We start from the raw sequence: 24,930 nt of genomic DNA, 5'->3' as shown, positions 1-24,930 counted from the left end.
TCAGCTGCCCAGGAAGCCTTCATCTATTATTACTTACAGATTTCTTCTTAAACAGTCTCCCAAGCCCATATGCTATAAGTTGTACCATCACAGTGATGGATAGAGGTGTTGTAATAGAGTTAAAACCAGTTGTGTCCTCCAGTGGTGTAGTAAAGCTTAATTCATCTCCATTTTTATACTGCATTGGGTGAAAAGTGCACAAAACCACCATGATAACTCATACACTGTCACTTACTTTCACGGCCACCTGCAAGGGAGTGGGATCGCTGGGGATCCCTGCCACCTGACCTTCATATACCTCACCAAAGGCTCCGTGGCCCAAACCCCTGGACAGACCAGAGAAGACAAGAATGTTTTACTACAGAGAACACATATAACACATACAACACTGTGGTCACAACTCACCGAATGGACTTACATGTTTCATAGCAGTGAATCAGCAGAACCAGATGGGGCTTGCACAGTACTATTCTGAACACTATGCAAGGGTCCAGACCTTAATCTAATGTTTCCTGGACCTAAAACGTATTTGATTGTTCAGAAAGCAATCCTCAAAAGTGAACTGTCCACAAGGAAGTCAACTTGCCCTCACTGTTGTGTGTCATGGACAGCACTCTCCCACTGTGTTCGTGCCAGTGTTGCCTGGCAGGTACAGGTCTGTAACCTAGTCATATCAACAATTCCCAGGAAGTTTATGCATACCATTAATGAAAACGTTGAACAAGAAACTAGGAGCGGTACAATGATTTTCAATAGACTTGACTTAAAAGCAAGGATCTTTTCCTCTTCTCCTGATTTTTTTTTTTTTTTGATTCTGGGCAAGTATGTTAGTCACTTTGTTTTCTCAATAGTGCTTTGCAGAGCTCTCAACTCATGGAATTTCTACTGACCACAGTGATCGGAACTGAACATATTATGAAACTTGCAGTTTAATTTTGAACGAGAATACAGCAAAATAAAAATGAAATTAAATTAATCACACAACAGACTAAAGATCCTGTCCTATGTTCTTGTAATAGGGATTTTGTGTATCTGCCTATTCAGTCATCAGTTAATGAAAGTTGAGTCAGCTGGTGTGACAATCACATGGATGGCATATGATAACAGTACAGTGAGCTGTGACAGACCAGGAGGCTGCTCTCGAGCTCTTGAATTCCCCCTTATGTTCCATGGGCTGCACATCGGACAACATTAGCTTCAGTGTCCCAGAAGCATCCATGCCTCTTAGCCTGAACAAGAGGCACTCGCTAGAGCTCTCTTCTACAGTAACATGCATTTTCCTGGTTGACCCAGGTCTGGCCTGATATCTGCACTGAGGGTCTGTTGATGGACTACTTTCACACAGCTTGCTGCCCTCATTCCAGTTCAAACAAGCGCTGCTAAGGGCAGCTGTACAGGTTGCCTGTAGGTTTCTCAGCACAAAGAGAAATGTAGGCAGTCAAATCACAGGGAAGTCCTGTCCTGCCTGTCACTCAATGTCTGCTTTCAATGGTGGTAGATACCACCTCAAGATACCATTCTTGGCCATGTTTGACCCACTTTTACTACAAAATGAGAATGGAAAACAGTTCTTTACAGCTCATAACTCTCCCTTCTCCCCACATGCCCACCTCCCGTACCCCTGTCAATTCCCAGATGCATCTTCTGCTCTCTGTCCCTTGATACACGTTAAAAAAATCCTTTCAGAGCCCAGGTGACAAAGGTAGCGGCCACATAAAGTACATTGGAAGCTTCCAGCTGCAGTCTGGCAAGATCTGCAGGTGAAAGGGAATGAGGTAAGAGCCAAAAGATATTGCAGACTGAATGGACTTCTCTGAGTTTCATTTCTTACAGCATGCTTCTTTTAGTTTCCTTGTCTCCCACTTACCAATTCTTGACTATCTGTATAAGACTGCATGGTATCTGGGTTAAGTCATTTTAGTGGAATACACTGCACCCTGCAGGAGAGCAAGGTGGGACTAAACTCTTGATTTTTCAAGTCTTTCTTAGAGACTTCTTCCAGCCTTCCGAAAGTTCTGATCTAGGTACTAACATGGTTTTCCTGCTAGCTTTAAATTCCTGTCCTTTCAAGAGGACAGGCCGTTGTCTGGCAGCCTCAAACACACTGCCTTTTGCTGTCATTGCATGTATGGTTCTCATTCTCTTTATCAAAGACTCTATCAAAGATTTTAAAAGAGCCTCCCACAAGCCTCAATCTTTCCAGCATTTCATCAGTTAATACTAGAAATGGGCTATTCTTTGCAGCGCCTGCATGAGATTTGTCTGAATTGCTGGTGATGACTCTTCAGTTCCTCCCATGATGCCAGCAGATTAACACTGCACCTGTAAAAGGCCAAGGAGACTCCAACAGACTCTAATCCACTCGACACACACCTAGCTACTGCAGCTCTACAATTTTTTTTCTGAAAAGGAGTCTAAGTCTAAAAATACATGAGAATTTGTATATGCCTGCATAAGGGACATAAGTCCACACCCACATGAAAGAGGCTGCACACATGTGAGCATATAGTATGAAGCATGGGGAAGGCAAAGATGAATTTACCGGATAAGGGAGATGTTTTTGCGAGGCACCTCTTTGAGGTCACTGATGGATGTGGTTTTTCCTGCAAAGCAGTAGTTGGGGTTGTAGTCTGTCATAATAGTGGAGGTACGCAGCTTGCTCAGTTTGTATTCTGGGCTCTGTAACTCCATCTGCATGGCTTGTAGCTCTTGGTGTTTCCGACGATACACTAAATATAGAGAACAGAGTAAACTGAAGACACAGACAGGCTTTGGAATGTGACGGCAATCATACAGCATATCCTTGCTAGAATTAGCTGTGTGATCAAATTTCAATGAATCAAAATAGATAGTGACACTGACATTTTTCTGTATGTCAAATATTTCAACAGAGAAAATGGAAGGTGAAGTTATCCAGGAACTTCTGATTTACAGATCACATTAAGATCCATGAACTTGCTCACAAGGTGCTTCAAGAGCCATATGATTTTCACTTGCAAGATCTGTGATTTAAGTTTTGAGAGTTCTTTTGCTTTGTTTTGTTCCTTCAGTTTAGTCTAACTTTGTAAAAACTCTGTCTTGATTCAACACAAACTGTTTCTAAACAACAGAGCTGGCCTGAATTTGAAAAGAGCTTGTGTTAGTTTTTATATTCTTCAAATCAACCCACCGATACTTATGAAATGTCATTAGAAAGCATATCTGGAAAGAAGACATAATGTGGATGTTCCTTGAAATAGTAACTGCTGTTGCATATATTTTTTCAAAGCAAGATGCCAATCACGAACAGGTTAAATCAATATTACCCTTACTATTGATTAATGTGGAGGCTGGATTGAGCCCATAGACTGTGGCAGTAATGTGTCTACTCCAGCAGATGTTGCTCAAGGGAAGAACTCAAGGGGTAAACATGCATTGGCAAAGCCAGATGGATGTAATGACCTATTCACAAACCCTCCTTGTTCTCCATTTTCCTCTTCATTGCTTTCGCTTTCATTTCTTAAATCTCTGCTCTTTCCCGAGATAGAAATGATAGGCTGGTTGGAGGGAAAGCGGTTTATTCTTCCGCTCACTGAGAAGTAATTAGCAATTTTTAAAGAGGTACTGCTGGGCCAGAAATGATACATCTAGGACCATATGTGTGCAACTGATAACTTGAAATTCTTAAAACTGAAACTGCTGCACAAATCTAATTTACCAGCTACCATTTGCTGCTCCATCTTTCCCCTTCCCTCCCTCAAGACTATATGTAGTGTTGACAAAGAAATGTGGCCACGCTGCAGGTTGAATCCCTGGCTGCATTTTGTTGGTTCCAATCTATTCGGTTTGCAATCAAACAGAATCAGGTGAAGAATTGTTTAAAAGCAAGAAAGTGAAAAGGTTAAAAAACACCTTTAGAATTTTAAATAAAAATAACAAGAACATCCACATCCTACTAACTAGCGTTTTGTAAAAAGAGAACCTATGTGAGAATTTCAAGCTTAAATGCCATACATTAAGAGCCTAAAACTGCACATGGCCACCCTAAAATGAGGAGAGATCAGATTTTATGTATTAAGTACCAACAGCTCCTGCTAAAAACCACTGGCAGTTTTGTTCTGGCAGCTTTACACCAAAAAACAGGCAATTAGTTTTTGGGTTTTCTCTTTAAGCTTACCCCTGGGAAGTACTAAAACAGCAAGTGTAAAATATTTGCTTAAACTAAACAGCAATTGAAAAATCTTTCCATCTTCAGCTTTTCTCTCTCTCTGAATAAACAAACCCACAACACCCACAACGACAAAAAAACTCTTCTTCAAATAGGTCACTGTGGTTAGAAATAATTATTATCAAAATAATTGTTATCAAAAACAGCAGTTAAAGGGAAGTTATGAAATACAGTAGTATGTAGAAGCCTAAATCCTTTGGCATATGAAAATTTCTTGTGCTGAGAGGCACTTACCTATCATGATTCCCGAAAAAGCCAAAATTAAGGCAGCAACCAGTGCTGAAGTCACTACAGACAAGACCAAGGAGAGAGGGAGATGAACCACTGGCTCGGCTGTAACAGAGATATGGAAAAGAGGGAGTTATACATATGAAATGATCATCCAGCAGCCACTTTTTGCAGAGAGTTTTTTGGGCTTTTTCTTCCATCCACTCAGCTGCTGCTTATATTGTGTAGGGGCAACCTCTGACATGATTAGCTCTCTGGATCTGTGACCTGTAATGTCTTATTGTTTCATTTTCTTCTATTAAGATTAAGCGTTTAAAGCGGATGGTTTGCTGTCAGGGAATTAGCATGTGCACTCCAGTGAGTATGAAAACAAGGCCATAAAACCAGGGGGCAGGAGGTTGGGGAGGTGGAAAGAACATTAAATTGCCAGGGCTAGAGTGCTGTTATCAATTTCAAATCAGAGTAAAAGCAGGAGGAGAAATGCAATATATCATCTCCCAGATGCTTTTAATCTTAGGCAGAAAAAAAAGATAACACTAAGTGTAGAAAAATGTACTCTATAGCTGAATCCTTACTTTTGGAACATGATGCCTAGTGGGACTGCAAGGCTTTCAATGACTATTAAAGTTTACTTCATCCCTCAACATACCCATGCTTTCTATCCATTTTACAGATGGGAGTAGTAAAAAATGTAAAAAATTTTTCATATATCAGTGACAAAGCTGAGAACAGAATCCCAAAACCCTGGGGTCACTTATTTCAACTGCTGGACAGGACCATGAAGAAAACTATGCAATGGAGATCACAGTGCTGTATTTACCAAGAAAGGCAAGTACAGGGATTCTCCTAGGCTTTCCCCAGCCATATCTCATGCTGGTATTTTTTTTACAGATTCTGCACATACACCTTATTTGTTCAAGCCATATAAACTATTTTCTCCTTCCTCTCTACTTTGCACTTTTTGCTGGTTCTTAAGAAATATAACCTGAAAGTTAAGTTCAACTATAAAATTTCTTCAGTGAACAAACTTTCATAATTTCATAACAGGACATGAGTATCAGCGCAACCACACTATCGTGCTTTGACTCTTGAGGATAAAAGTCTGACTCACAGCTTCAGTGCTGGCCAATATCTCAGGCACATACTGTAAAACAAAACAATGATGCATGCCATGCCTCAGCATTGGTGTATCTATATTCTAGCAAAATACTCTTCTTTTGAAGCTAAGTTTCAGCAGAAGTCAGGTTTAAAAGACAGACTAGGTAGCGCTTTTAGTATGTCTTACCATCCCAACACAAAGATTTTTACTATGCATGTTCTCTGTTGCATATGCTGCCAGCCTACCCAACACTTCTTACCTATGCAAGACACGCCATCCTCAGCCAAGTTTGTGCCTGGCTCACAAAAGCAAATGACTTTCTGAGTCTCAAGATCAACACGGCACTCGTCCATCTCACAGTGACTGCAGTTCAGGTGCAGCCTAATATCCACCTCTCCATGCCCCTCTGTCACTAGGGAGTGGATGAAAGAAGCTGAGTTAATTATTGTGAAGATCACTCATATTGTTCCCCCAAGCACTGACAGAAACAGGGCACATGACCGTCATGGTTGTCAGATCTAGCAGGATGGGCCTGGTCTGGGAGAAACCACTCTTTCTCCTCCTTCTATGACTCCTGCTCTCTTCTGTGCCTGAGCACTTAGCGAAGGAGCACAAGGTAAAGTCTTAGCTGGCAGCTTTTAAAATAACACTGAGTTAAATCAGCCCTGCTGCAGCTAAGCTGCACTGGCTCTCCTTCACAGTGAGTTCCACCACATGAGCTGGGGCTGCTGCTGAGCCCAAGGGAAACCTGCCCTTCCAGTGGTCTGTGGGGCTCATCCTTCTGTTTCCTGATTTTTATGTGAAATACTCCTCCAGAGATCAAACACTGCAGTATCTTCGAAACTTCGTTTTGCCTGAATCTATCTATTGTCTGTATCTGAAAACGCTTCCGGCTGTTCTAAGGCAAACATTTCTTTGAGCAAACATTATTTTTTAAAATTTTTGAACAGAAGAAAACCATATCTGCAACACTGACTTCCAGTCAAGCACTGGCTTTCAGAAGACTGCAATGGCAATATTTATCACCTCAGCGCACTGCTGGGCAGTGCTGCACAGTTTTCTCTAGGAATTCTCTGGCCCAACATCAAAGCTTCATTGGGGGATGCTCTGAGGAACATGTCTGTAGGGAACAGTTAGCCACCTTGTTTCATTTTTAAATTACCTGAACTGGGAGGTTCTATTACCACTTCTTTTGAGAAAATTATTCTATAGAGCAGTAGATCTTTTTGCAGGGAAACATTTCCTAACAGCCTCAATCTGTTCTCTACCTTCTTTCTTCCCATTACTTCTGTTTGATCTCCACTGGACTTTATTAAACAAGCTGTCTCCCTTCTCATGTTCATAACGATACTGCGGTGTATTCAACAGCTCTCAAAGTATCTTACAGATGTAAACTATTACTGACATGAAAGAAACTCAGTATAAGAGACTCCTGACCAACATGAATACCTTTAAGTGCTGGAGTGTATAAAGTACCAATTGGATTAATAAAGGACACACCATCCTCCCCATCCATCTCTGGGTCATTTTCCATTGCAGCATTGCCACCTACATTAAACCAGAAGTTACCTTAACAGATCGAGGCTCATTAGCACTAAAATACAGATAAGCATTGCAACATGCATGACTTCAATACATTTAGAGAAGCATCCAAATAGGAAAAGAAAGTAAATCAAAATATCTGCATACTGAGAACACTTAGTGAGCTATGTTATGAGCCACTGGCTTTACACGTGTGACTTAATCAGTTTTTGGCTCAACTATAGGTAGACTGTTGCAGATTACAGTAAGAGAACACCTTTAACCATCTGGATGCTGTGAAAATGTAGTAGCCCTTCTCAACATTAATGAGGCCAAGAGACTGGACACCAGTACTTCAAGGCCAGTTCAGGACACTTGCTGATTAGGGCATGTACTGTGTCAGCAGAGGAGTGAGTTATCTGATCTCCCCCTCCTTTGCACCCTGAAAGCAGGGTGCTCTATCAGGAGTGGGGACTGAAGGAATTCATATGCAAGTTTTCCATTTGTGCTTGGGCATATAAAGCACAGTATGGGCAATACATAGAATATACCAGAAGCACAACATAGGCCATATATGTGGTATTGCAAGCATGCAAAGATCCCCCACCCCACCCAAAAATGGCATTTCCACTTTAACCATCTTCAACAAGGGGAGGAAAATGCAAAGCAAAAGAAAATAATGTCAGATGAAGCATTCTGTTGAAAAAAAAAAGGCATTATACATTAACATTGGTACAAAACATGCACTTAATCTTTTATGCTCATTACTTCTCTCAGAATTTCAAGTCAATCATGGATTTGAATTAAGCTGTGGAGAACCAGGGGTTAAAAAGTCCACCACAGTGCAGATGGCTGAAGAATTTATAGGGCTCAGGAGATTATGGGTTAGTAGAGCCTCAAGATCTTTAATCTGGCCTACACCAGGTGCAATCAATATAATGCCATCTGAAACCTGCTGCATATGAAATTAGCTCCTTGCTGACTTGCAGATAGTTTTGCTGACTGAAGTCAACACCACTGTCATTATTAAGACGGGTCTTGGCTGGCAGCTTTATCACAAGAACCAGAAAACAGTGGAGCCACGCTACCCCAGGAGATCATCTGTGTAGAATTGAAGCCTACTCAGAGCAGGACAGCAGAGAGGAAACTATGTCTTTCTCCTCAGGCTCTAAAGCCTGGCTGCCAGTTGACAGGACCAGAGTACTCAAAACATAGGTGCTGGTAATAGGAACATATAGTCTATTTCTTCAGCATTATAAACCAGAAATGGAAAGCTCAAAAATCACAGCAGGATCTTGATGGCACATTTTTTCAGAGTGCAAAGCCATGATTACAGCTGAAGGACTGACATCTGACTATTTACTCAAAGTCTGAATATCATACATTCATCTAGTGCTAAAAAGGCAACATATAGACATACTATTGCATAACAGTCAAATATGCTAACTACAGGAAAAATATCTATCAGTCTTTTGCTGACCATTAGCACTATAGGAGGGGAAGGGACACCTTGAACATGAAGCCACTTTACCTATATATCCTCCGCCTCCTCCACCTGAGGAGCACCCCCCTCCACCCCCTCCGAAACCCCCTCTTGTCTCCCACCCCCACTTCTTCATGGCCTGGGGGCAGGATCTTCCTCCAGTAGCACCTTCCAGCAAGGATTTTCCTGACCACAGGAAGGAAGTGTTATCATTCCAGCCACCTCCACCACCTGCAGTTAAGAGAAGAGAAGAGGCCCAGCAATGGTTATTTTAATGTAAAAAACACAGTAGGGATCTGCAGAATGAATACTGATTCAAAGCACCTCAGCTGAAAGAAAGAATCTTATCCCTTGGTTATAAGAGGATATGGGCTACAGTAAACTTTCTATGGCTTTTGACCACAACAATTATCTGACCACAACAATCTCTTTCCACCTACCATTCAAGTGACATGAAAAGTATTTTCTTTGGAAACTAAAACAATATATCTTCCTACTCCCTGACCACCTGGTTTGGGCTTACAGAGCCCTCCCCTCTTCTTTTTGAAAAAATAAAAAATAAAAAAAAAGAAAAATCCACATGCCAGTTCTAACGCAGAACAAAAGCAATTTATTTGAAGGCTGTGAAAACATATCCCAGCCCTGCTCTAAATACAATGTACTCACCGGTGATTCACTTTCAGCTTTGCCGGTTGTTTACTCCAAGGTCTCTTCACAGAGACTACTAGCCAGGGTGTAATTATGCTCTTTCTGCATAAGCCAGGGAAGCTGTGAGTATGTCTACACAGCAGAGAGTGGTGCAAGGAGCAGTATGGCCTCAGCAGCACAGCAGACTCCCATGCCAAGCCACTCTGTTTACCAGAGGTACCATATTATTTGCAGAGAATGTGTGGCTACACCATCTCTGATATCCTCTTGTAGGCCAATTATCCTGCACTGGGCACACATCTTATGTTAACATCTATGTTATAATTCCACATTCCTCTGGAACAGTACATTCATGCGTTTCAACTTTACTGCATGAGGGAATACCACATATTCACACAGTTTTTCTTAAAAAGAATATGTTTTCCTTACCTGCAGCTCCTGAATTTCCATTCAGCCCTGGAATAGAGGAATCATTCTCCAGCCTTTCTGGATGAAATGTATCTGTTTTGGCCCTGTAGGCCCTGCCACCACCTCCAGCTGCTATAATCAAGGGGACTGGTTCTCCATTCTCCATCTTAACAAGTTCAGAAATAAAGGCATTGTTTAGGCTGAGTCAGGTATGCAAATGGAAGTTCAACCACATGCTAGTTACTGCATATCGCATTAAGCAGGCACCCAGGATGCTGAGCAGTACAAATTACCATTGCATTATTTATGTATCCACATCAAAAAGATTAATGAATCGCACTCGTGCTACCAAGTCAGTAACAAAGAACAGTGGCATCAGCAGTTTTCCGAATTGTTCCTATGGTGCTGATGGCTCTTAAAAAGCTTATTACGTTGTCATCTGATGAATTTCATCAAACAGAACAGCTCTAAGGGACATTGCTCTATCTAGTGCCTGTCTGTGCCTCCACTGGTAAAGAATTGTTACACTGGAAACTGAGCATGTAGAGTTAGGCTGAATTATGTAGCATCTGGCTGATCTAAAGATATTATTAACACTTCAAATTTGTGTTCAGCATGAATACTGACTCGGCCAGAACATGACAGGGACCTACAGTGAAGGTTTGTGGCTCTTGGGTACAAAGTTGACCCAAGAACAAAACATATAACCATCCTAAACTTTTCATATGTTCTTACATTGCATAAACCAAATGCTGTAGCAAGAGATTAAAGCCATTAAAGTAAATACAGTCACCCCATGTAGCAGCAGTTATAAAAGGTGTGAAGGGACATGTTAGCTCACTACAGCTGTCAGCTGGAAACAAAACCTACCAGGATCTCACTTTGTTGCCCCTTCCCCAACTCTGTCTAAAGGGCTCTCAAGCATTTCAGACTGTGATACTGGAGGCAAACAGCAAGATATATTCATGATGAAGGTGCACAGGGATTATGTTTCCATACCTTAAATATGTAAGTTGCGCCTCCCCCACCTCCACCTCCTCCTGCCCATTCATTAACACTTCTGTTCACACGTATCTCTTCTTCAATCACATTGTTCTCTCCGATGCAGACTTTCTGTATAATGTCATTAGTCTGCAAATAGAAGAGCAGAACTGAATTCTGATAAGAAATCTTTATGTCCTTTTATATACACAGGTCTCACAGTCCCTTCACCCTCCCAAACCACTGGTCCAACACCCTGTCCTCCAGTGAAACTACGTGAGCCGAACCAAGCAAATGCTTTTGCAGAAGAATCTCACTTTTTGCTCCAATGCTGGTCAGAAAACTCTGTTGCCATTTTAATGGAACAATTATCAAGCCAGTTCAGTGCTGCTACCTATTACCATTAACAAGAGCTCCATTAGCTTTTCACACACAAGACAGCAGAAATTATGGCAAATGCTTGCTAGCATTAACCATCCGCATTTGACAAGTAGGAGAAGGGAGGAGCTTTTAGATGATATGATTTGCCCCGTATTTCTCAACAGCCAAATGGCAGAGTCAGAAAGAGAACACTTTTTTTTTTAAGGCTTTATTCCAGTGTCCCAACAGCTGGGGCCAGGCAGCCAACCCAGAACTAAGATCTGTGGCTCATGTAGACATACCAGATCCAGCTCTAACCTAGGTAACCAGAGTACTGACAGTAGCAATGAGCTCAGCCAAACAAGCATTTATCTAGACACCCAAGAAACTTTTGCTGCAGCAACAATTTTACTGTATTTACCAGAACTAGCTAGTTCGAGACTATAATAGTAGCAGTGCCACCTTTGATTTCAGGGTGGACATCATGTTAAAGAAAATATCTGACTAGAAAGCCTCCATATTTCCTAGTTAGCATTTTTTTCTCTCTACCAATTAACAACAAATGTAATACATCTTCTGTATTATGCAAACCAATAAAATCAGCAGCTGCTTCAAACAATATTAAACCATCAGAATACTTACAGACTATGACCTAAGAAAGGTAATTGCAGCTCCAGTGTTAAATCAGAGCATTAAAGTTCATGACAGAGAACTTTGAGATGGGTATTTTTAAGTTGCAAGCTGTGCTTTTGCTTCATTTTACTTTATAAGTTTCACCTGAATATCTTTTTATGAGCACGGTACTCACCAAGTTAATGAGACTTAGAGAGAAAAATGTACAAATAGTATCTGCTATATTAGAACCAGCCTTCTCTTTCTACATTTACATGTGTGTCCCCTTTTAGAAGATGAAGCTGATAAAAGCACAAAAACGTCTTCCTCAAGTTACAAACTGTTCTGCTGACCATAAAATATATCTTACGATGTGCAAGAGAACCAATGGCATCCACTTTGTGTGCATGCATCTATGGAATTAAGCAATCCTCCTTTCTCCCATTCTTTCCAATCCTTAATTGATTTGGAGTTGGGTAGGGATGATTAATAAAATGACAAAGTCAGTGACCCAGAGGAGCCACTAGATTACAACTGAATTAAAAAAAAAAAAAACCCTTCATGGCAGAGACATAACTGATTACAATCCAATCTAGTAAAAGTCCCTTCTACAAGTCAATGCAATCTCTTTGCTTCAATGAAAGAATTACATTAGCACTCAATAAATTCTCAGTAAGATTATAGCGGCCTGCAATTTAATGAGTCCATATATTATACTGAGCTTGAACGTCCTAGTTATAGACGTTAGATGGAAGTTTGAGCTTGCACATTTCTCATTTCTAAGAGGCTTCATATTAATGGTTTGTTTGCAGATGTGTATTATTGTAGTTTTAGCACTATGTACTCTAGCACCCAGCCTTGAGAACCATTATTTCTGACATCCTTCAACATTTCTCTGCTGTAAAAGACAGCTTAGACTTCACATCTTAGATGCCAGCCATGTAACAGTCTAGAAATGAAACAGCATCTAAATGCCCAGCTCAAACCTGTAGATGAAATTATATCAGATGTTTACTTTCTGCCCTTTATCTTCCCCCCCCCCCAAAAAAAAGGGATACTAAAAGATTAATACATTATTATGCCTACAATGAGCAGATGCTGCACCTCTCTCTCAAGTCATTTGCTGCAGTGTGTAGTTAGTAACACAGAAGTCAGATTGACCCACCAGTATTTTCTCTCTCCTATTCACATACAGAGCATAACCAAACAGGCCTTCTGAACTGGATCTCTCCAGAGCTGCAGGATATTATGATAATGGAAGAACTCAGCTCAACAACAGAGAAAAGACAAAGCCCTGTGAAGCCACCATTGAAGACTGGTTTCCAAAAGAGATGAAGGCAGGGTTGTCTTTCTTCTGCCTAAACCTCCACAGATACTTTGAGATATACCGATCAGAGGCCTCTAGCGTATTACTAATGAGGCCTGAACCTTGAAAGAGGAAGTAAGCATAGTGACATGGTACTTCGTCTTTTGACATTCATGCCCCACTAGTAAAACTCTGGATATCCCTTGAACCATATAATCCTAAACCATATAAACCTCAAAGACTTCAATCCTCAAAGACAATGTTTTCTTTTCGTTTTCTGCAAGCAAACAGCTAAAACTCTACAGATTTGTAGAAGAGATTAAAGCAAAACAGAAAGTGCAATCACTTACACTAGGACAAGCATCTTCACCTTGCTGTCCAACCAAGATATACAAAGTATCATCCTTCTGGAGGTCGAAAATTCCCAATACAGACACGCCATGGGACCGCACCATCGTGTTCTTCCCTCCTTTCCCACCAGCAGCTCCGTAACCTGAGATGCTGCAGGAAAAAAAAAAAAGGCAAAAACATAGCACCAGATTTGCCCCAGGCAGGTGAAAAGTAGTACAAACCACTTCTGAACATGTTGTACTCTGAACATAGTGTCACAGGGCCTTGCCCCAAAGACCTTACACTCTACATCCAACCCAAAAGCTTGAAGACTGAGATCTTCTGCTTAGCACAGACCTGGAGCACTTGCATAACAGCTTATTCCATTCATTGGCTCTTGGACAAATTTCACTAAGTGAGCAAGGCTCTGGAGATTCAAACTTTAATATATGAAACACCTCTTCCCTGAAAGAATACCCTTGAGGGCTTTGAGAACAGAAGCAGAACTGCCAAGTATAGCAATATATGGCTAAAGATAACTTTGTGCATGAGATTTACAGGAAGAGATCTGAGAAAACAGACAACATAACTGGTCCTGATACTGTGCTCCAGATGAAAGAAAGCTCTCCTATTCCAAGGACTAGGGGAATCTAGAAGAGTAGGTGGACACCCCACCACCTACAGTAAATAAAGAAGCTCTCAGGCTTTCTGGCTTAACTCATAGTCAGCAGAAGCATCACACTGTCTCCAGCTAGGTTGCATAGTCTCAGTCAAGGCACTGAGACTTTCACTTCAAGCAGTCAAATCACAGAGGTCCTAACAGCTGCTGATGTACCTGAAGATTTGACTTTGCCATTATGTTGCTCAAATTCTCCCTCTCTCTTTCCAGGAACATGAGCGATTTATATGTTTGAAGCAGCTTTCATCCAAGAATTTCAAAAGCACTCACAAACACTGTGGTAAGACACACATCCCTACTACACGAAAAATACAATCACTTGACTTTACTAGCAGGTGAACAAGGGGTACAACAGATTCATTCCAAACTTGATACAAGTAGGTGATTCTCCACAGATTTTGGCAGTTTTGACAGGTGTTTCCATTACAGCAAAGTTCGAGCTGGACTGTGTGAGCTGTGACTGCAGGCCAGAAAATCAGCATTTTGTCTCAGCTTCCTACTAGTTACATTAAATGTACTCCTCTTTAGACTCTTCCTATCCTCTAGCACATGGTTGGTGCTTCGCCCAGAACAGAAGCAGAACAAAACAGCAGTGCCTGTGCTGCATGAACACCTTAATCAGGTTGGGATGGCAAGATTTCATGGGTGCTCCAGCTTTCTTAGCTTTCTTTCAGCACAGCTTCTTGCTTTAACAATTAGCATGAACTCAACTTGTGATACCACTTCAAGGTAGGAAGCACAGAGCACTTACAATGTCAAAGCAACTATGAGGCATCAAGTGCCTCATAAGGCAGATTAGGTCCTTGCAAGGTGACATGACTATGTCCATGCCATTCTTGATAACAAAAGCAATCATTCCTCAGTAAGGCTGCACTGGAGCCAGCAGGCGAAGTGATGGACACAGCATCGGGCTCTCCCGAACAGATGCTGTGTGAACCTGAAGACACTGAGTTGATTTGCTGTAGAATTTTGTAGTGGCTAATGAAGTGCGCTATCAGGCATGGCAAGCTGGCAAGGCTAATCAGCTGCAATTAGGGACCATACTTCTCTGTGTATGAACTTGCATAAAACCGATGATGTCAGGAGGTCCAAGAAAACCCATTTCTGTCTCATTCAAAGGCTATAGAAAAATAAAAAATGACAAATTCAGTCCAAAATCCTTCTCTGTTCAAAGAGGGTGTTCACTGTCTAGACAGATGGGCTATCCTGTCTTCAAGTTATAATCAAGACCATTCTCCTTAAGCATAACTGTCTTTTACAGAAGGGAAGATTCGAGCAGAGGAAACCAGAACATAGATTACCTCACATTTGCTTCTTCCTTTTATTTTACTGTGATACTTGCAGGAACTGAAAAAACAAAACTATGACTTTAGGAAGGATCAAGATGAGCAAAGGGCACTGGCTATGCAAAGCATGTCTGGAAAAAAAAATCTCTGTGCAGGTTACAGGAAACACTGGAGATGGCAGCATGAGTAAATATGGTGCCAAGCGTGGCCACCCTAAAGCATTCCTTGTGTTCTACTTTTTTCGTGCTTTTGTTCTTACCAAAAAGAGACCAGAGACAGTGAATGTGACATCAAATGGGCAAGTAGCAAAACAGACCTACAGGTCTTGTTTCAGAAACAAAACTTGAATAATGGATGGTCGCAAGTATAACTTGCTCACGTCTCTCACACTTGATCAGAGATGTAGACATGAAGGCAAAACAAAACCTTTTGTATGCTTAGAAGGAAGCCTGAAAAAATAGTACTTTTACACTTCCTAATGCTATTTTTATATAATATGTATAGTCCCAACGGAGCAAACCAGCCTCTTTTGTACCTGCATCAGCATTGATACATGTAGGACACCACTCTTGAAATAGCCTGCAAAGAGTGGTACCTTACCCTGACCTTCACAGATGCTAGGCTTGTCTGAGTGTGGTCAGCTTGTGCTAGCAAAGTTTTGTGAAGAGCTGTGCTTCCCCTCTCTGTGCTTTATTAAAGCATATTCTACCTTCTGTTCAAACAATTTGTATCCTTCTTGTGTAAGTATCAGGAATAGAATTCCTTCTCTACTTTATACAATGTGAAACACTGATGTAGCATGTCTATGATTCTATGATTCATAACAACAGCCCTTTTAAGAGTCCAGTAACCAGCTGGAGGGTTTTATCGCTGCGTCAGGTATATTGGAAGTGGCTATCAGACTGTCTACCATGATCCTCAGCTCAGCTCTGCAGGAAAGAGCTAAGCACAGACAGTGGTTCCAGACTTTCAGAATTGCTATTGCAACTTAACATTTTCCTAGGGCTATCTTATACTCTCCTGCCCCTTCAGCAACCCAGAGTCAAGGAGATGTCAAGTCAATTTAAACTCACAATATTCTCACCTTTCCCCAGGCTATGAATCTCTACTATACCCTTAAGAGGTGCAGGAGAGAATGTCATTCAGTTATAAATAGGTTACCAATCAAATTAGGCATTTATTATACATACAGAACCTAAAGTCATTCAGGAAGTTTACAGAACTTAAAAAGGTAGGTCCTCCCCGCAGTCTCATTTCACTTGTGGTTTGTATTGTGCAGCACAAATCAGACCAGAATTGTATTGCAATTTTGACTCTTCCTTGGGCTGCGATATTAAAGAAATGACAATGTTGTAAGTTTATTGTCTCTTCTCTTCTGGGCTATACTTTATATCCATATTTACTGAATGCCAGTCTTGAAAAAATTCTATTTACCCCAGGCAACTCATTTTTGATAGTCGAGTAAAATATCATAAGTGCTTTTTTTCATTACCATCAATCCTTGTGGTAAGAGGCATTCGGACAGAGTTTGTGACTAGCCTAGCCAGTTTCTCAAAACTGCTTTGCAGCAGACTTCTATTAGAGACTGACATCAACCTCTGATATTACAGTTCTTTTTCAACCAAAAAAAACCCCAACCAACCAACCAACCAACCAAAACAAAACAAAACAAAAAAAACCAGAAGGTACCCATAAGTTTTAACTGAAATTTGTCCAAAGTCTTCAATTCCACTTGAAAGTCCATTATACTATTACCAGTTTCGATAGGGTATGCTGAACAGAAAACTACTACCAAGTCAATGATTCCAGCAGACAGTTCTGCTTACAAGCTGATGCATTTAATGGCTTGATGTTACTGTTCATATACAGTGGGCTAAATTTCGATTGTAATTCTTTCTCTGGCAAGAGCAACAAGAAAAATGAAAGGTAAAAAAATTACCAAATGACCTTGAACAGTATCTGATCACCTCCTTTTGAGCCTAACTGTGCAGAGGGATGTAAGCATTATAACCGTGAGTACCACAAAAACTAATATTAGGTGGCTGGCTTCCAAAATCAATTTTACAGTGTTGAGCTAACCTTGCAAGCACTGCATAGCATACATAGATTCAGAACAACTAGGATTACAGAATAACAGAACAGAATAGATACGGTTGGAAGGGACATCTAGAGATCATGTAGCCCAGCTCCCTGCACAAGCAGGGACATCTAGAACACGTTGCACAAGTTCCCATCTAGAGAAGCATAAAGAACTCCAAAGAAAAGGGGAACCTCACTGGGAAGCCTATTCCAATACTCTGTCACCTTAACAGTAAAGTTATTTCCCACACACAGATGAAGTGTCCTGTATTACAATTTGAATCCTTTGACATGCCCTTACAAGGCCTACTCTCCATGGGACTGGAAGCTTCTTTATCTCTCTTAACACTAACCTTAATGCTAGCCTTAAGTCAGATGTCACTAGGCCCACTGCTGGCTAAAGGGCCTAATATGGTCCTATCAACAGTATGGATACATTTCCTTTGGAATGTTCTTTCTAGCCACATACCCCATGGGGATCAAGGCTTTCTCTCACTCTCAGACTTATACGCTAGTCATAAGCTTGAGGAAATGAGGGCCAGCACTGCGTACATGCCCTTGTGGCTAAACGTCTTGTGGCTAAACATCTAATATGGTCCTACCACCAGTCTGGATAAAGCGATACATTTTGTTGGACCTGCCCTTCTATGCACACTCCCCATAGGGCTCTAGGTTTTCTCTCGCTCTTAACCCTAACCCTAGCCCTAATCCTAACCGTAGTCCTAACGCTAGCCTTAAGCCTCAGCTCACTAGGCCTAGAGCAGGTTAAATGGCAAAGGAGGTGCTAGGATCAGTCTGGTTACACCGCTGTATTTTTCATTTGGCTTTCCCTTTCTAACACCACTCCCCATGGGGCTCTAGGCTTGCTCTCTCTCTTAAACCTAACAGTAGCCCTATATATATCCCTAGTCTTAAGTCTGAGATCACTACTAATGCTGTCTAAACGTCAAACAAGATCCTAGCACCAAGTTGGGTAGCCTGCTAGATTTTGTTTGGCTTGCCCTTCTTAGCCTGACTCCCCATGGCCTGCTCTCTTGAGGCCTGCTCTCACTCTTAACCCTAACTCTAACCCTAAGATTGCCCTAACCCTATACTTACAGGATGGCGTCACAAGACCTACTGCTGGCTACATGGCAAAGAAGCTCCTAGCACCATGCTGGATAAAGTGCTACATTCCCTTTCACATGATCCTTCAAACCCCACTCTCCATGGGGCTCTAGGCATTCTCTCTCCCTTAATCCTAACCTGGGCCATAACCCAAGACCGAAGCCTCAGCTCACTGGGGCTAGTGCAGGTTAAACAGCACATGACATCCTAGCAGCAGTCTGGATACCCTGCTGTATTTCATTTGGATTGCCCTTTCTCGCGCCACTCCCCATAGGGTTCTAGGCTTTCTCTTGCTCTTAACCCTAACCCTATCCCTATGCCTAACCCTAGCCATAGCTCCAGCCCTAAGACTCAGGTCACTAGGCCTAGTGCAGGTTAAATGGCAAAGGAGGTCCTAGCACCAGTCTGGATACCCTGCTGTATTGTGTTTGGCTTGTCCTTTCGAGTGCCGCACGCTCTGGGCCTTGCCGATTTCTCTTTCTCTTAATGCTAACCCTAGCCCTAACCCTAAACCTAGCACTAACCAAAGCCAGAAGCCTCAGCTCACTGGGCCTAGCGCAGGTTAAACAGCAATGACATCCTAGCACCAGTCTGTATACACTGCTAGATTTTGTTTGGCTTGCCCTTTCTAGCGCCACTGCCCATGGGCCTTGAGGATTTCTCTTTCTCTTAACCCTAACCCTAACCCTGGCCCTAAGCCTCAGCTCACTATGCCTAGCGCAGGTTAAACGGCAAATGCAATCCCAGCACCATACCCTGCTGTATTTCATTTGGCTTGTCCTTTTGCGCCTCATTTGCCTCGGAACTTTCTCTTTCTCCTAACACTACAAGGATGATCAGGGGCCTGGAACATCTGCCCTATGAGGAGAGGCTGAGGGAGCTGGGCCTGTTCAGCCTGGAGAAGAGAAGGCTGAGAGGGGATCTAATCAGTGTCTATAAGTACCTCAAGGGAGGCAGTGAGGAGGATGGTGCTGGCTTCTTTTCACTGGTGGCCACCAACAGAACTAGAAGAAATGACCAGAAACTGAAGCATCAAAAGTTCCATAGGAACTTAAGGAAAAAATTGTTAACAGTGAGAGTGACGGAGCACTGGAACAGATTGCCCAGAGAGGTTGTGGAGTCTCCTTCTCTGGAGATCTTCAAAACCCGCTTGGACGCAGTCCTGTGCCACGTGCTGTAGGTGACCCTGCATGTGCAGGGGGTTTGGACTAGATGACCTCTAGAGGTCCCTTCCAACCTTAAGCATTCTATGATTCTATGGGGCTTTAGGCTCTCTCTCTCCCTTAGCCCTAACCCTAGACCTACCACTAGCGTGAAGCCTAAGACTGAGCTCACTAGGCCTACTGCTGGCTAAATGGCAAATAAGGTCCTAGCAGTGGTCTGGAGTAAACGCTTTATTTAGTTTGGCTTGCCCTTTCTAGCATCAATCCCCATGGGCCTTGAGGATTTCTCTTTCTCTTAACCCTAACCCTAACCCTAGCCCTAAGCCTCAGCTCACTAGGCCTAGCACGGGTTAAATGGCAAATGCAATCCTAGCACCAGTCTGGATACTCTGCTGTATTTCATTTCGTTTGTTCTTTCCAGTGCCACTTGCCTTGGGGCTCCTAACTTTCTCTCTCTCTTAACCCTAACCTTAGCCCTAACTCTAGACCAAATCCTTGTCCCAAGCCTGAGCTCACCAGGCCTGGTGCAGGTTAAATGGCAATTGACATCCTAGTACCAGTCTGGATACACCGCTATATTTCATTTAGTTTGCGCTTTCCAGCTCCACTCTCCAAGGGGCTCCAGACTTTGTCCCTCTCTCTTATTCCTAACCCTAGTGCTTCCCCTAACCCTAGCCCTAAGCCTGAAACCAGACCTACTGCTGTTTAAACAGCAAACAAGATGACAGCACTAGTTTGGATATAGCACTATATTTGCTCTTGCATGATCTTTCTAACCCCACTTCCCATGTGCCACTAGGCTTACTTTCTCTCTTATTCTTAATCATAACCCTAAACCTAACCATAGGCCTATTTTGAGTTCACTAGGTCTAGTGTAGGCTCAACAGGCAATATGCACATAGCAGCAGTTTGGATACAGCTGTACTTTTGCTATGGCTTACCATTTCTATCCCTATTCCTTATGGTGCTCTAGGGTTATTTTTTGCTGTGAACCCTAACCTTGCTCTAACCCCAGTCCTAAATCTGAGGTTTACAAGCCTCGTGTTGGTACTTTCCCTCTGTAACAGCTAAAAGGCAAATACCTTGCACCAGTCTGGATACAGAAGTACTTTTCCTTTAACATGTCCTTTCTATTCCCACTCCCAATGGGCTCTAGGCATTTTTTTTTTTTAACTCAACCGCTTGATGTTGAGCAGAGCTTGGTCTTAGAGTTCTAATGAGAATATACAGGATATACAGCACATCTGGTAGCGTTGTGACCACTTTTCTTTTTTGTATAAAGCTTTTTTACTCTGCAACCATGTAGGCCAAAGCCTTACCTGCCTCAAATTCATTGCTCCTCTTCCTTTCCTTGCTCGTTTCCTCGCCTGTCCTAAATCCTAGCAGATCTAACAAGTTTCTCAATAGCACTTTCTAAAACGTCATATATATCTACTATCTATTTGTGGTTGGGAGAAGTTTCAAAACCAAAGGTACATCATGAGAACAGTAGAGAGTTCCCTTACCTGTATGTGTTAGTTGCTGGTACTCTCCAGATCTGAATGCCTTGGAAAATCCCTTCAGCACCTACGATCACACTGAGATTGGAATTCCTGTAGGCATCGTTGCATTGGCTCTGTGTGGGGCCAAAGGGTCCACTGGCACCACACGTTGTAAATAACCAGTGATCTGAAATGAGGATATATGTAAAGCATGCTCTGAGTATCTGTTCTACTCTTTATTCACTCTCTTTTCACTGGAACTAAAAGAAGAACTCAAGGTTTTGACCAGAATAAACACTGATTTCTTTCAAAAGATCCATAGCAAATCTCAGTGTATGACAGTCTTTCATCTACAGCTCCTTAAAAACATCACAGCTATGAATACAGATCTATTCTTTCTAAGGCTCAAAGAAGGCAAAGTTCACAAAGTAGGGAAGAAGTAAAATGCAATACAGACCGCTCAGTTTAAGGGTCTGGGCTATTAAAGTGAAGTCTCATGACCATAAGATGGATGCATTTTAGCCCTTTCAGCTCCTATGGGTATCTGATTATTGAATCAATTTCATATGCAAAAATAACTGCTAATTAGATACTAATCTGTATATACCCCAGTGATTGGATTGTGACAATAAATCGATTACATTTTGAGTAAGTATGTGACTACTCCTCATAATGTGATTACAAGAGAAGGCAAGTCACCTGAGACAATTGAGACATATATAAAAGCCCTCCATGTTCCTGGCCAAATCTGTGGATGTGACTCAGTACATCTCTATTGCAGTCATTTTCCCCAACTGGAAGTATTAGGCTTAAGTAGATAACTAAACAAGATTTTGTCTCACAAAACTACACAGGGGGAAAATGTGAACATATAAAGCCCAACCTAAGATATTTGCTATTATTAGAAAATATTCCACATGAAAATAAAAAATACATTTTCCAACTCCATTAGTCGCCACTGTCATTAAACACAGAAGATCTCAAACACAGCTAAAGAGCATTATTTGTACAGATGAGGTTGAATCAGCCTGTCCTCCTTATGGCTTTGTCAAAGGCAGTGCTTTTTCCTCCACTCCTGCTACTGCACATGCAAACTCTAGCAGTGACAGCACTAATTAGCTCTGATAGAGACAGCATCAGCTTGAATGGCTTCTTGGTATTTTGAGTGGTGGTCTAAGCAGGTCAGTCTACAAATGACGGTCAAAATGCATCTGCAATGGGGGAAGTGAGCTATTATAACTCACATTACAGGAATGGACTAGCAACCAGAAATACAAGGAAACATTCTAGCTTAGCCAAGCAAAGGGTCTGGCGTTCATTTTCACAACCTAAATCTGAAGTCAAGCTAAATCCACTGTTGTAAAATAGTTCAATGCAGCCTCTCTGTCTCTGCCTCCAATGAAAAAACAAAACACACCCCCTACTCTCCAGACCACCAGTAAAAGCATCTAAGAAAGCAAGTAGTGGCTAAAGGTTCCTATGCAAAGTGCTGGTTAGCATTTCTGCACAGTGCTTCAATACTGGTCCTACAAATACTGGCAGTCTTGCACAAGTTACTTACGTTTATTATTTTTCTTTCAGAAACATCCCTAACTAAAGCAAACCCCACAAAAGGCATGATGAGAGACATTCTGTCAGCTTTCACAGTGATTTAACACAGCAGTATCCCAGCGGACTAAGCCAGCTGCACTCAAACATATGTTTAGTAAAGCAGACAGGTTAAGTGCCTTCATTTGGAACAATAAGAAGCCATTCTGATGTCTCTTGTGAAACATCAAAAATGTTCCCAAAGGTAGAAGCAGGTGACCTTGAAGGGGACTATAAACAGAGAACATGAGAGAATCAAAATGGAAAACCAAAGGGGATAAAACCTAGCTGTGAACACAGCATACAGATGCCGCTGCTATGGTCAAGCTCTTCATTTATGTCTTACCTGCCTCAGGTAATTTCCATTCTTTAAGTGGCTGCTTACTAGACCTTGGCAAAAGTCTCTCTAGACCATCACCCTGGTAACACGTACCCTGGCTGGACCTGATCCTGGCAGCTCCTGCCTCCCACTTTGTTCCATGGACAAGGGTTCAAAAAATGACATAATTGTTCCAAAATGCTTTTTAATGGCACTCTCGCTCCTTAAAAATCCCAATCTCTTATGGAGCAGAAAATGCTGCCCTTCTGCTGTACAGTATGCCTCAACTTTAGACTGACGCGACCAGAAAACGTTTTGTATTTTCTGTTTCTTTCGCAGACTAAAGGGTGCTCGCTTTGAGTGCAGACACAGTATCAGTGTAAGATCAAACTTACTTGTAATTTGCTGGTAATTTAAGATGAGTGAGTGTGTATGTAAGCTCTTAGAATCTGACTTTTAAAATAGAATCCGAGATATCTGGGGAACTGAAAGGCCACAGATATATATTGTGCCAGGGAGCATGATATAAAGAACCTGGAGATGAGTCTGAAAACCTGAGGAACCACCTCAGGTTTCCAAAGCAGGCCTGATGTATCAACACAGTAATACAGACAGACTTAGAAATCCTGTGTCCCAGGCTCTTTGGCTGGTGCAGCCAGCACTAACAAACACATTTCAGTTGCTTAGTTCAGGCACCTGCAAAAGGACAGGTTAGACAGGAATGGGAGAAGTCAAGTTTCAGAGTAGCAGAGCTGGGTAGTGACACTCGCACAAAACTCAGCAGGAGGAACCTGGCCCCAGTGAAGTTGGTGGGGAAGTAATAGCTGATTGAAGATGGAAGAGATTTCAGTAAAACCTACAGCCAGGTGTTTGATGTTCTCTCACTTGTCACTGCTTTATTGATATGCAAACATCATGTCTCCTCCTGTTTTTTGTCCTCTTCCATATTTTACACCAAAAACCAGTCCAACATGTAACGGCTTTGTTACTGAATTAAATAGGACAGAACATGGCACGGGAAAAAGTCACTCCTCATTTCAACATAATAAGGACAGAAAAGGTTTTCCTGCAATTTTGGATTTGGACTAAAAACCTCCCAATTCCCTCGCTCTGCCCTCTTGAAAATCTCACAAAGCCAACCTTCAATCTGAAAAATGTAACAGTAACAAAAAGTCTTATACCCCTAAACCAGTATCAAAACATTCTCAAAGTAGTCTGCCTTATTGTACCTCCTTCATTTTAAAAACAGTCATTCATTCCCTATAAAAGATCGATTTTCTTCTGATTGTAGAAATGACTGCAGTATCTCTGCAGAGAGAACATTTCTACAGGTTGCTGTATGCTGCAGCACTTTATAGTAATTCAATTTTAAGAACAACTTTGATCTCCAAAGCCTAAAGCAGCAGCACTGAATTGAAGCTCCTTAAGCAGCTAAGACAAAAGCAGAGATCTTCTCCATCGCTGTGTCACTGTGATCTGTCACACAGCGCATACCTCTCCTCTGGGCTGCAGTATGTGACAGAGTGACACTGCTGGCACCTTGCGCTTACCCATGGACAGCTGCCAAGAAGCAGGAGCTTCTGGACTAAATCTCCAACAACTAGCAGGTTTTGGAAGTTTGCCCAACGTCACTCAAGTTTCAGATGTCCAGTTCCAAGCCACAGCTGAGCATTCCCATGGTGAAAACTAACAGGTAGACACGCGTAGGATTTCTAATATGTCCTACAGTTGATGGTTGTGAATAAGATGCTAATTGCATTTAAAAATTGAAAATTCCCATTTAAAGGGAGGGGCAGAGGCAGAGAGAAAAGAAATGAACACTGTAATAAAGGAATACATTTCAATGAATAATTTCTTCAACAATTCATTTGATGGAATCCACACTCTGCTGGAAACTTGGTAGAGCAAACATTTGATCTCTTATCCCCTTCGTTCACACACCTGTCCTGCCTCCCTGACGGTCTCCCTAGCAAAATGCTACGGTCCCATCCGCAGCATTTGGCAAGAAAACGCAACTCTGGCTCTGATGAAAAGGATTTTAAAAAT

The 24,930-nt window shown here is 41.9% G+C and overlaps 1 protein-coding gene across 1 annotated transcript in view; it reads right to left on the bottom strand.

The window, feature by feature from the left end:
* The window catches only part of ALK (ALK receptor tyrosine kinase), a gene marked incomplete at its 5' end in the record, with an annotated part of 60,330 nt that overhangs the window by 14,800 nt on the left and 20,600 nt on the right, over window positions 1–24,930 (bottom strand). Inside the window, 10 exons of the mRNA XM_088532167.1 lie at window positions 236–326; window positions 2,543–2,729; window positions 4,442–4,540; window positions 5,794–5,946; window positions 6,984–7,082; window positions 8,587–8,769; window positions 9,616–9,760; window positions 10,594–10,725; window positions 13,204–13,354; window positions 21,003–21,165. Of these exons, the coding sequence (XP_088388293.1) occupies window positions 236–326; window positions 2,543–2,729; window positions 4,442–4,540; window positions 5,794–5,946; window positions 6,984–7,082; window positions 8,587–8,769; window positions 9,616–9,760; window positions 10,594–10,725; window positions 13,204–13,354; window positions 21,003–21,165 (1,403 nt within the window). The remainder of the gene's footprint in view (window positions 1–235; window positions 327–2,542; window positions 2,730–4,441; window positions 4,541–5,793; window positions 5,947–6,983; window positions 7,083–8,586; window positions 8,770–9,615; window positions 9,761–10,593; window positions 10,726–13,203; window positions 13,355–21,002; window positions 21,166–24,930) is intronic.

The sequence above is a fragment of the Tinamus guttatus genome, unplaced genomic scaffold, assembly GCF_059628265.1.
Source record: "Tinamus guttatus ecotype Peru unplaced genomic scaffold, ASM5962826v1 Tinamus_guttatus_pri_ptg000456l, whole genome shotgun sequence".
NCBI classification, from domain to species: Eukaryota; Metazoa; Chordata; class Aves; order Tinamiformes; family Tinamidae; genus Tinamus; species Tinamus guttatus.
Note: the sequence above shows the minus strand (reverse complement) of the source record. Positions and strands in the feature narration are given on the sequence as shown.